Source organism: Staurois parvus, unplaced genomic scaffold (assembly GCF_062004578.1).
Source record: "Staurois parvus isolate SC_StPar_1 unplaced genomic scaffold, SC_StPar_1.0 ptg000081l, whole genome shotgun sequence".
Classification (NCBI taxonomy): Eukaryota; Metazoa; Chordata; class Amphibia; order Anura; family Ranidae; genus Staurois; species Staurois parvus.
The window spans coordinates 13335110-13347276 of record NW_028317877.1 but is presented as its reverse complement, the minus strand read 5'-3'; the positions used below and the strand labels follow the sequence as shown (position 1 = coordinate 13347276).

General features: G+C 47.1%; 1 protein-coding gene across 1 annotated transcript in view; it reads left to right on the top strand.

The window, feature by feature from the left end:
* The first annotated feature begins 250 nt into the window (after nt 1–250).
* RIN2 (Ras and Rab interactor 2) overlaps nt 251–12167 on the top strand; it is a 272461-nt gene continuing 260544 nt past the window's right edge. Inside the window, exon 1 of the mRNA XM_089669793.1 lies at nt 251–542. Within this exon, the coding sequence (XP_089525919.1) occupies nt 423–542 (120 nt within the window). The 5' untranslated portion in view covers nt 251–422. The remainder of the gene's footprint in view (nt 543–12167) is intronic.

Genomic DNA, 12167 nt, shown 5'->3' with positions numbered 1-12167 from the left:
CACAGGGACAGTTTTCCTTTTCAGTGACACCACCAGCACACGGACGTTTTTCCTTTTCAGTGACACCACCAGCACAGGGACGTTTTTCATGTTCTGTGTGGACAGTAAGTACAGCACTGTTGCACCCCTCAGTGTGGGTTGGTGGTGTCGCACACCATTGGCTATACTGGAGCTCATGCTGGGAGCAGGTCGTACCTGTGTTGCAGCACGGACCCCGCCCCCTGAGATGACCAATGTCCATGCAGGGACACACTCCCAGGTGACAGGACAGTGAAGTGGTCCTCGTCCCGGGCTCGGCCCCTCCCCCTCCTCCTCCTAAGTCTTGTCATTGTCTCACCCGGAGCAGGCGGCGGGGGGGAGGGGGGCCGGCCGGGAGTGCACATGCGCCCTGGGATGAGTCCTGGAGCCTGGCAGCTCTATGAATGTCTCGGGGGGGTGAGGGAAGGTACATTGTGCTCCCAGCACACACCGGGCACCGGGACCTCTCCGGACCAGCAGCCGGGACCCAGCTGTCCTCCCCGGAGGAAGGGGCACCTTGGCAGGTAGGAGGAGGGGGACCCGGCTTGTGGGAGGGATCGCCCGGTGTATGGGGCTCTGCCCGATCACAGCTCACCCGGGGCAGGTGCCCCCCCTTGGATCGTCTGTCTGCACCGATCAGCTGGCATCAACTACAACTTATAGAGAGACTTCTACTACTCCGAGTACTAGGGAGGAGGACACGGGGGGGGGGGGGGGGGGGGGGTTGTAATATGGGGGGGCACCCTCTGCTCTGACACTGATTGTAATGGGGGGCACCCTCTGGTCTGACACTGGTTGTAATATGGGGGGGGCACCCTCAGCTCTGACACTGATTGTAATATGGGGGGGCACCTCTGCTCTGACACTGGTTGTAATATGGGGGGGGGCACCCTCAGCTCTGACACTGATTGTAATGGGGGACCCCTCATCTGACACTGGTTGTAATATGGGGGGGGGGGGCACCCTCTGCTCTGAAACTGATTGTAATGGCAGACCCTTCATCTGACACTGATTGTAATATGGGGGGGGGACCCCCTCATCTGACACTGGTTGTAATATGGGGGGACCCCCTCATCTGACACTGGTTGTAATATGGGGGGACCCCTCATCTGACACTGATTGTAATGGGGGACCCCTCATCTGACACTGATTGTAATGGGGGGCACCCTCTGCTCTGACACTGATTGTAATGGGGGACCCCTCTGCTCTGACACTGATTGTAATGGGGGGCACCCTGTGCTCTGACACTGGTTGTAATATGGGGGGGGGCATCTCTGCTCTGACACTGGTTATTTTATGGGGGGACACCCCTCATCTGACACTGTAATGGGGGGCACCCCCTCATCTGACACTGTAATGGGGGCACCCCCTCATCTGACACTGTAATGGGGGGCACCCCCTCATCTGACACTGTAATGGGGGCACCCCCTCATCTGACACTGTAATGGGGGGCCCCCCTCATCTGACACTGATCGTAATGGGGGGGCCCATGCTGATCTGACACTGATCGTAATGGGGGGGGCACACGCTGATCTGACACTGAATGTAATGGGAGGGGCACACGCTGATCTGACACTGAATGTAATGGGGGGGGGGCACACGCTGATCTGACACTGAATGTAATGGGGGGGCACACGCTGATCTGATACTGACTGTAATGGGGGGGGGCACACGCTGATCTGACACTGAATGTAATGGGGGGGGGGGCACATGCTGATCTGACACTGAATGTAATGGGGGGGGGGGCACACGCTGATCTGACACTGACTGTAATGTGGTAGTGAGCACCCCCTTGTACAATGACTATAATGGGGGGAGCACCCCTTGATCCCCGGTCTGGAACATTACCTGTCCAGCTGAGTATTAAGGTGATGTTCAGGGTGCTGACTCTCCCATTGGGGCTCATTCACATTAGCACTGTCCATCCCAAGAACAAGGCATTATGTCCTATGGGCTCCTTCCCCACCAGCACGCCATATATTGCAGATTAATAACATACGGCAAATGAAACAAAAACATCAAAAAGGTTTGTAACATATATTAAAAAACCACAGGCTATTGCATGTGCATTTCGGGTAGATTTGTGCTCCTCTGAAGAGCGATCTGCATTTGGATCACTTTTCAGGGGTGATGAACAGGCAGTGAGGAGGCAAGGTGACGACTGAACAACAATGTTCCTACCTTTTGGCATGTAGTTGTGATGCTTCTCTGCTTAGACAGGTTGTTGCATGTTGAGTAATTTTTGTCATGAAGTATTGTGAGCGCAGCAATGAAACTCCCTCACTCATTCGCTACTATTTGCAAATTAAAGGGGGACAGTTGCAGGCGGTCCAAACCGCATGTGTAAATGAATCCTGTGTGCACCGGGGTATAGCTCATTTTCTAAAGCCACATTCACACAGGAGGCTGCCACTGAGGATCAGCAGATCCCTGCCTGGCTCTTTAGCTAAATCCAGCCTGCAATCAGTGTCTGGGACCTGGCCAGCAGCGGAGGTGGCTGTCAGATATGTGCTCTGTGCAGATCAGTGGCCGTCACTACCACTGATCATCTCATCTGAGCGGGTCCATGCAAACAGATCCTCTGAGCAGCCCTGGACACAGGCAGTTGTCATCCAATAAAAAGTGAATACAAGGTCCGGCATAGATCAATGGGCAGAGCGGTGGGGGGCCTGGAATCCGGGATGGTAATCCATGGGCTCTTGTGAGTCTAAGGGCTAGTTCACACTAGATGCAGTTCTGTGCACTTTTTTTCTGCATCAAAAATGCATGCACTGTGTTTCCCATGTATCCCAATGGCCCTAGTTCACACCAGTGCAATCAGTTTCCGGTGCAGAAAAAAAAGTAGTACGTGCTGCATTTCTTCTGTGCAGAACCATACTAGATCATGGCAAACGGCATCAAAACTGCATCAGAACTGCGTGTGGTGTGAACTGTATGCATCCGGATTGCATTTCTGTAGGGTGAACTGGCCCTAAGGCCAGAACTGCACTGGAACGCAGTAAAACGCACTGGAAGGCACCAAAAATGCACTGGAATGCACATGTCCCTATTTCAAGTGAAGAAAAAGAAAGGGGGAATATATGAACTGGAATGTATAAAAAATGCACCGGAACACACCAAAAACGTGCATGCAAAAACGCATCCGAAACGCATCTGGACTGCGTTTCTATAGTGTGAACCGGCCCTGTAGCTAGATTCACACCTAAGGGCCAATTCACACTACATGCATTTCAGTTACTTCATCCAAAACTCAGAGAAAGTGGTTATATGGTTGTCCATGTCATAGTTCACATCAGGGCTTGCAGTTCCAGTGTGTTCCAGATGTAGGAAAAAAAAATAGAACAGGCTGCATTTTTTTCTGCACAGAACTTCACTGAAACGCACCAAAAATGCACTGGAACACACATGTCCCTATTTCAATTGAAGAAAAAGGGGGAAAAAATGAACTGTAATGCATAAAAAACGCACCAAACGTGTGAAAAATGCACCAAAACGCGTGTGCAAAATGCATCCGGACTGCATTTCTATGGTGTGAACCGGCCCTGTGGCTAGATTCACACCTATGCAGTTCACGTTTGATCTGTTTCTGCAGTGCGTTTTGTGGTTTTGCACATGCGTTTTTGCTGCGTTTCGCTTTTTTTAAAATGTTGTTTGATTTTGTTTCTTGTTGCTAGGCAGTTTTAAAACGCAAAATGCATCAAAAACGCACTACATGATTTTCTGCAGAGTTTCCATTGAAGTCTATAGAACCAAAAACGCTAATTTTTTTGCGGTTTAAAAAATGTCCCTGACCCTTTCCAAAAAACGCACCGGGTGAAAACGTGGAGATGTGAACGTGTCCCATAGGAAACCATGTTCAATGGACTGTAGTGCGTTTTTGCAAAACACATAGGTGTGAAGCTAGGGTCAGTGTGGAAGTGATATGATGGGAACCCCTCGTAGTGTGTGGTACAGGGGGAATCTCTATGAAGTCTATGGATGGAAGCTGTATGTTCCTCGCTATGCGTTCCTCGTTGTTCCTTCCTCGCTGTGCCTCCCTTGCTGTACTCACTGTGCGTCCCTTGCTATGTGTCCCTCGCTGTACGTCCCTCGCTGTACTCGCTGTGCCTCCCTCGCTGTGCTCGCTGTGTGTCCCTCCCTGTGTATTCCTTGCTGTACGTCCCTCGCTGTGTGGTACTCGCTGTGCGTCCCTCGCTGTGTGTTCCTCGCTGTACTCGCTGTGCGTCCCTCGCTGTGTGTTCCTCGCTGTGTGTTCCTTGTTGTACGTCCCTCGCTGTGTGTTCCTCACTGTACTCGCTGTGCCTCCCTCGCTGCGCCTCCCTCGCTGTACTCGCTGTGTGTCCCTCGCTGTGTGTTCCTTGCTGTACGTCCCTCGCTGTGTGTTACTCGCTGTACGTCCCTCGCTGTGTGTTCCTCGCTGTACTCGCTGTGCGTCCCTCGCTGTGTGTTCCTCGCTGTGTGTTCCTTGTTGTACGTCCCTCGCTGTGTGTCCCTCGCTGTGTGTTCCTTGCTGTACGTCCCTCGCTGTGTGTTACTCGCTGTACGTCCCTCGCTGTGTGTTTCTCGCTGTACTCGCTGTGCATCCCTCGCTGTGTGTTTCTCGCTGTACGTCCCTCGCTGTGCGTTCCTCATGACACTGCAGCGTTCACATCTGAGGAGTAGATCCTGCCTGGGCTTGAAAATCCTTCATAAATAATAGTCTTTGATTCATCGCTTACAGCGAGACTCCACTCCACAAATCAAGTTTGGCTTCATGCCTTTGCCTCCCTCCACAATAATAATAGGATTTTGGTGGCTTTTCTGTTTTTTTTTTTTCTGCCGGTTCCCCCATCTCCTATAGCCCTATGGCAGGGGTAGGCAACCTGTGGCTCTCTAGCTGTTGTGGAACTACATTTCCCATGAGGCATTGCAAAGATTACAAAACTGACAGTTACAGTTATGACGTGCAGAGGCATGATGGAACTTGTAGTCCTGCGGCTCTCAGGTTGCCTATCCCTGCCCTATGGGAACCCCTCCCCGTCACATATCCCAGGAGGCTGCGGGAGCCAAGTCACAGACAGCCGGGGGCAGAGCATCTGCGTCATTGTGGGTCAGGGTGCCAAAATTCGCAGTGCATGGCTTCAGGACAACTCTGGATCTGCTGGACAAGCGATAATTTAACCTCCGCATGCAGTGGCTAAATGGTTAGCGCTTCCACCTGGCAGTACTAGGGTTGTTGGTTCGAATCCTAACCATGGCACCACCTGCCTGGAGTTTGCATGTTCTCCATGTGCCTGTGTGGGTTTCCTCCCACACTCCAAAGACATGCTGGTAGGTGAATTGGTTCCTGTCTAAACTGACCCTAGGATGTCTGTGTATGAATGCAAGTTAGGGACCTTAGATTGTACACCCCTTGAGGGTTAGGGACTGATATAAATGTACAATATATGTGTAAAGCGCTGTGTAAATTGACGGTGCTAAATAAGTACCTGTAATAAAATAAATATATATGTCGCCGCTTGGTGGGTGGGCCTTGACTCAGAGCGGCTGCATTTATGTGGCCTTGTTAAAACTACTTAGATAAAAAAAGGATTTGCGCTTAAAACCAAAAAGAGTGCCGCTCCCAAAAAAGTCAAATAATAGCCCTCCTACACTGGGTGCGCACGGCTACATTTATAGCAATACAATGTACACTTGTTGAATCCTCTCAATACATAAAAGGGCTAACAAACCACAACTTTATAATAAATAAATTCAATCCGCCATATGAAAAGTGAAAGCAGACATATGAAAAGTGAAAGCAGACATATGAAAAGTGAAAAAGTGCTCAGTCCCACATATGTTCTCCCAGATTCAAGGTGGCGAGCAAACTTGATTCCTCCACCAAATAAATGATCAGCCTCTTACCAAAAGTATTGATCTCACTTTCCAGAGATCAATACATGCTTGTTTGCTCGCACTCAGCGCACATGTCACTGATAGGATGCTTTCACCGCCTCCTCAGCGTGATCTGACAGACTCCAGAAGGAATCTTCTTGTGCAATACACGGATATTCCTCCGGAGGAGATGATCAAAGGACCGCAATGGTGTTATGTCGTTAAATAATTTTTTATTTAAAATAAGCAAACATAGCAGTTTATATTTACTAAAAGAATTGCACTTCCGTGTTCTGTGTACTGTGGGAGACCGGATAGAGTGGATGCAGGGTCCGGGGGGACGGACGGACCGGATAGAGTGAATGCAAGGTTCGGGGGGACCAGATATAGTGAATGCAGGGTTCGTGGAGACTGGATAGAGTGGATGCAGGGACCGGGGAGACCGGATAGAGTGGGTGCAGGGACCGGGGAGACCGGATAGAGTGGGTGCAGGGACCGGGGAGACCGGATAGAGTGGGTGCAGGGACCAAGGAGACCGGATAGAGTGGGTGCAGGGACCGGGGAGACCGGATAGAGTGGGTGCAGGGAGCGGGGAGACCGGATAGCGTGGGTGCAGGGACCGGGGAGACCGGATAGAGTGGGTGCAGGGACCGGGGAGACCGGATAGAGTGGGTGCAGGGACCAAGGAGACCGGATAGAGTGGGTGCAGGGACCGGGGAGACCGGATAGAGTGGGTGCAGGGTTCGGGGAGACCGGATAGAGTTGGTGCAGGGTCTGGGGAGACCGAATAGAGTGGGTGCAGGGTCCGGGGGGACCAGACAGAGTGGGTGCAGGGCCCGGGGGGACCAGACAGACTGGGTACAGGCTCAGCAGTAGAGTTTAAACAACACCCCTCCCCCCCTTCCTCTTCCCCACTGCAGGCGTAAGCAAGCCCTAAACGTCCCTTTTCCTGGTCCCTAGGCAAAAATGAACATTTATCCTTGCAAGTGGGAATGGGGGCAGTGAGAAGTTATTTTTTCCCCTGATCCTGGGTTCACACTGATGCATTGCAGAGTTTGCACTGGTTTCTGTATCGCAACATAGTCGCACCTTATTCATGCGAACCGCTGTGGGTGTGTATGTTAAGCTAACACCCCAAAATCTGTTCGCAAAACGCGGTGCGATGTGCAGAATCGGATTGCATGGGTGAGAATACCCCCCATGCGATCTGATTCTAATGCGGACAACAAAAGTGGTCCTGCACCTTTGTGATGCTGTGCGATTTGAGCCATACAAATTGTATGTCTCAAATCGCACCGTACAGAATTCACATGTGATTTGCAGAGGAATGCGGTGCGGTTCCTGCGGTGCAGTTTCTGCGGTGTGGTTTCTGTGGTGCGGTTCCTGCGATGCGGTTCCTGTACGAATCACATGCAATGTTCCGCACTGCAGAAGTGTGAAGTCAGGCTGCACTGTAGCTTTCGATCTGTTGCATTGCTTGGTTTGATTGATGTGAGCCTGGCTCCCCTTAGATACATCTGCTGTTCTTCCAAATGCCAAAGTGATGTTGCCAGGCCATGTCTGTATTCAGGTAGCAGAATGCAGAAGGCTGTCTATCGGGAATATCGTTTAGTGATCTATTCTACAGATTATACAGGGCCGGCAAAGTGTAAATCTTACTATGTATGTTATTATTGGAGAATTGTATACTACGATAGGCTGGGAAACCGTGAATGAAATGTTTTGTGTGCAATGATTGTATGAAATCTATGACAGATGGAGGGAAGGACGGGTGCCAAATACTAGCACATTATACTCCGCGCCGAATGTCTGCAAGCAGAGACTTGGTAGCTTCGATGGTGTCATCTGGGTCTGTGGTTATCCATACAGCAGTAATAGTAACATTGATTTTTATTAATGATCGCCATGTGCTAGAAATGATTCTCCCCTCTGTATCTGCCTGTACGGCTTTATGTTCATATTCTGGAACCCTGCACTCCCCGGCCACTTTATTAGGTACACCTATTCAATTGCTTGGTAACACAAATTGCTAATCAGCCAATCACATGGCAGTAACTCAATCATTCAGGGCCGGTTCACACTATAGAGAAGCAGTCCAGATGCATTTCGAATGCATTTCTGCATGCGCATTTTATTACGCGTTCCTGTGCGTTTTTTTTAATGCATTCCAGTTAATTTTTTTCCCCCCTCTTTTTCTTCAATTTAAATAGAAACATGTGCGTTCCAATTCGTTTTTGATGCATGTTAGGCTACTTTTACACTGAGGAGTTTTTGAAGCATTTTTGCATTAAAAAAAGCGCCTGAAATGCTCAAGAAAAATGCTTCCCTATGTATATCTATTTATGTTTTTGCGTTGCGGTGTGGTGTAAAAACTCCTGCTTGCAGCATCTTTTTGGGCATGTTTGGTGAGTTAAAAAAAATTTCCCAAAAGCACCTCTTTCCATTGAAATTAATGGAAAATGCCTCAAAAAAGCTTCTGAGATGCGTTTTTTGGTGCAGTTTTTAAGTCACGTGTCCTTTAAAAGACGCTCAGTGTGGTAAAAATGCCTGTGCACTTTTGCTGTGAATAAGTGTGAAAGTAGCCTGACCGCATTCCAGTACAGTTCTGTGCAGAAAAATGCTGCATGTTCTACTTTTTTTTTCTGCAACAGGAAGGTACTGGAGCTGCAAGCACTGATGTGAACTATTACATTGACAACCATATAACCTACTTTTTGTGCATTTTGGATGCAGAAAAAAAAGCAACTGAAACACGTTTTTTTGGCAAAGTCTAATCTACCTTTTCTATTCTTCATGCTTGTGAATGCTTTGAACCTTGTGGTGAACCCTCTGTATTTGCTCTCGTGAAGTCTTCTCTTGATTGTAGACTTTGACAATACGCCCACCTCCTGGAGAGTGTCCTTCACTTGTTTGGATGTTGTGAATGGGTTTTTCTTTACCATAGGGAAGATCTTGCGTTCATCCACCACTGTGGACGTCCATGCCTTTTTATGTTGCTGAGCTCACCAGTGCGTTCTTCTTTCCTCGGAATGTACCAAACTGTTGATTTGGCCACTCCTAATGTTGATGCTATCTCTCTGACTGGATTTGTTTTGTTTTCGAAGCCTTACAATGGCCTGTTTTACTTGCATGGACAGCTCCTTTGAGCGCATGATGTAGGTTCACAGCAACAGATTGCAAATACCACACTTATGCCGGCCATAGATGGGCCATTGCCGATGCTGCCACCAATGCTCACGAAAGAATGGGACAAGAAACCAGTTTGACAGAGATAGAGGAGCACACCATACAATGTGACAGAAATACAAATACATTGTTTGTTTTTATTTGGATACAAATGGATACAATTGCAACCGCAAGACTTTTTCATATAAAATATCTAATTCTTCTCATTCTTCTTCTTCTTCTCCTCCTTCTTCTTCTCCTCCTCCTTCTTCTTCTCCTCCTCCTTCTTCTCCTCCTCCTTCTTCTCCTCCTCCTTCTTCTCCTTCTCCTTCTTCTTCTCCTCTTTATTCTTCTCCTCCTTCTTCTTCTTCTTCTCCTTCTTCTTCTTCTCCTTCTTCTTCTTCTCCTCCTTCTTCTTCTTCTTCTCCTTCTTCTTCTTCTCCTTCTTCTTCTTCTCCTTCTTCTTCTCCTCCTTCTCCTTCTTCTCCTCCTTCTCCTTCTTCTTCTCCTCCTCCTTCTTCTCCTCCTCCTCCTTCTTCTCCTCCTCCTCCTTCTTCTTCTCCTCCTCCTCCTTCTTCTTCTCCTCCTCCTTCTTCTTCTCCTCCTCCTTCTTCTCCTCCTCCTTCTTCTTCTCCTCCTCCTCCTTCTTCTTCTCCTCCTTCTCCATCTTCTTCTCCTCCTTCTTCTCCTTCTCCTTCTTCTCCTTCTCCTCCTTCTTCTCCTTCTTCTTCTTCTCCTCCTTCTTCTCCTTCTTCTTCTTCTCCTCCTTCTTCTCCTCCTTCTTCTCCTCCTTCTTCTCCTCCTTCTCCTCCTCCTCCTTCTTCTCCTCCTCCTTCTTCTCCTCCTCCTTCTCCTCCTCCTCCTTCTTCTCCTCCTCCTTCTTCTCCTCCTTCTTCTTCTCCTCCTTATTCTTCTCCTCCTCCTTATTCTTCTCCTCCTTATTCTTCTCCTCCTTATTCTTCTCCTCCTTATTCTTCTCCTCCTTATTCTTCTCCTCCTTATTCTTCTCCTCCTTATTCTTCTCCTCCTTATTCTTCTCCTCCTTATTCTTCTCCTCCTTCTTCTTCTCCTTCTTCTTCTTCTCCTCCTTCTTCTCCTCCTTCTTCTCCTTCTCCTTCTCCTTCTTCTCCTTCTCCTTCTTCTCCTTCTCCTTCTCCTCCTCCTCCTTCTTCTCCTCCTCCTTCTTCTCCTCCTCCTTCTTCTCCCTCTTCTCCTCCCTCCTCCCCCCTCCTCCCTCCCTCCTCCTCCTCCTCCCCCCTTCTCCTCCCCAATAAAAATAACTGTGCAAAAACCGGCTGACCAACTAAACCAATAACAGTGCAAAAATCAGCCGATTTTGTTTTTTCTTTTTTCGGACGATTTTCGACCTGCTTAATTGATGAACAAATAACGAAGCAGTAGCCCACATCTGGCCATGAAACAGCTTTTGATTCAATTGTCCATTTACTTTTGGCCTCTTGAAAAAAAGGGGGGGGTAGCTACTCTTAAGAGCTGTAATTCCTAAACCTTTTCTCCAATTTGGATGTACATTCCCTCAAATTAAACCTGAGAGTGTACACTTTCAGCCCATATCCATTATATAAGTATAGCTTGATTACATTTTGGTAAATACCTGGAAAAAATGTAAAATTGTGCCTGTGTCCAAATATGTATGGACCTAACTGTACATCTAAAAATGATTTACAAATGTGTAAGGGAATATACAGCTGTGCTCAAAGGTTTGCATACCCTTGGAGAATTGGTAGTATACAGTATGGACTATTTTTAAAGAAAATGGGCCATTAGCAAGAGTAAGGCTCCATGCACACTGGCATTTTTTTAAGCTCCTAGAGGCTATTAGCATTTTTTTCTGCTTCTAGAAGCTAAATAGTGTTATCCTCTGTGTCCACGCACACTACTTTAGGATATTCGCATTTTTTGAGCTTCAGCGTCTATGAGCAGAAAAAAAAAATAGTTTTGTAGTGTTTTTTTGGAGTGTTTTTCCAGCAGAAAAAAAAGCTAAAAGCTCCTAAACATTCCTAACAACAACAACTTTTTTTTCTATCCCTTTTTTTTTTCTTCTACATGTACTGTAAAAATGCTAATAAAACACAAATTTTCCTAAAAATGCTATTTCCAGTGGATTTTATCCAGCTTTTTTTTAATCTTAAAAATAAATGCTAGTGTGCATGGAGCCTAAGAAGGTGACCAGCGCTGACATCCATGTTGTCTCTCAGGACCTTGGAGGTGCTGTTCGGAATTTGATGGGACGTTCGGACACCTGGTAGTGTCTTTAGTGTACAGTGATTGTGGTTTTGGGATTTGGTGATTGTAGAATGTGAAAGTCATGTCATAATTACTTTAACATAAACACTACAATAACTCCAAATATGTGTCTAATGGAAACGCATTATACTTTTCCGGTACAGGGACTGCTGCTTGTAACTGCTTTTTCAATAAGATTTTTTTTTTTTTTTTGACCAACATTTATACAAGGTAAACGTAAGACCCCGGTTACACCGGGTGCAATTTGGCATGTGATTTGCATGCCATACGACTTGTAAATCGCATGGCAAGTCGCACCCTATTGTCCGCAATTACATCGGTTATATAGATGCAGTTCTGACTTGGTCGGAGCCGCATGGATTTTAACCACTTCGAGTCCCTTTACCCCCTTCCTGTCCAGGCCAATTTTCAGCTTTCAGTGCTATCACACTTTGACAATTGCGCGGTCATGCAACACTGTACCCATATGAATTTTTTTGCATTGTTTTGAGATAGATAAAGCTTTATTTTGGTGGTATTTATTCACCACTGGGATTTTTATTTTTTTTTGCTATATAAATAAAAGTCCAAAAATTTTGGAAAAAGTGTTTTTCTTAAAAAATTTTGCAAATAAATAATCTTTCTTCTTAAATCTTGGCCAAAATGTATTCATCTATCTTTTTATTAAAAAAAAAAAAAAAAAGCCCAAATTAGTTTATAACCACCTATAACCTCCTAGATTGTAAGCTCGAAAGAGCAGGGCCCTCAATCCCCTCATGTTTTGCATTGTATTGTTATTGTTCTGTCACATGTTCTGTCCCCCTTTGTAATGTACAGCACTGAGCGAACTATTGGCGCTTTATAAATACTGTATAATAATAATA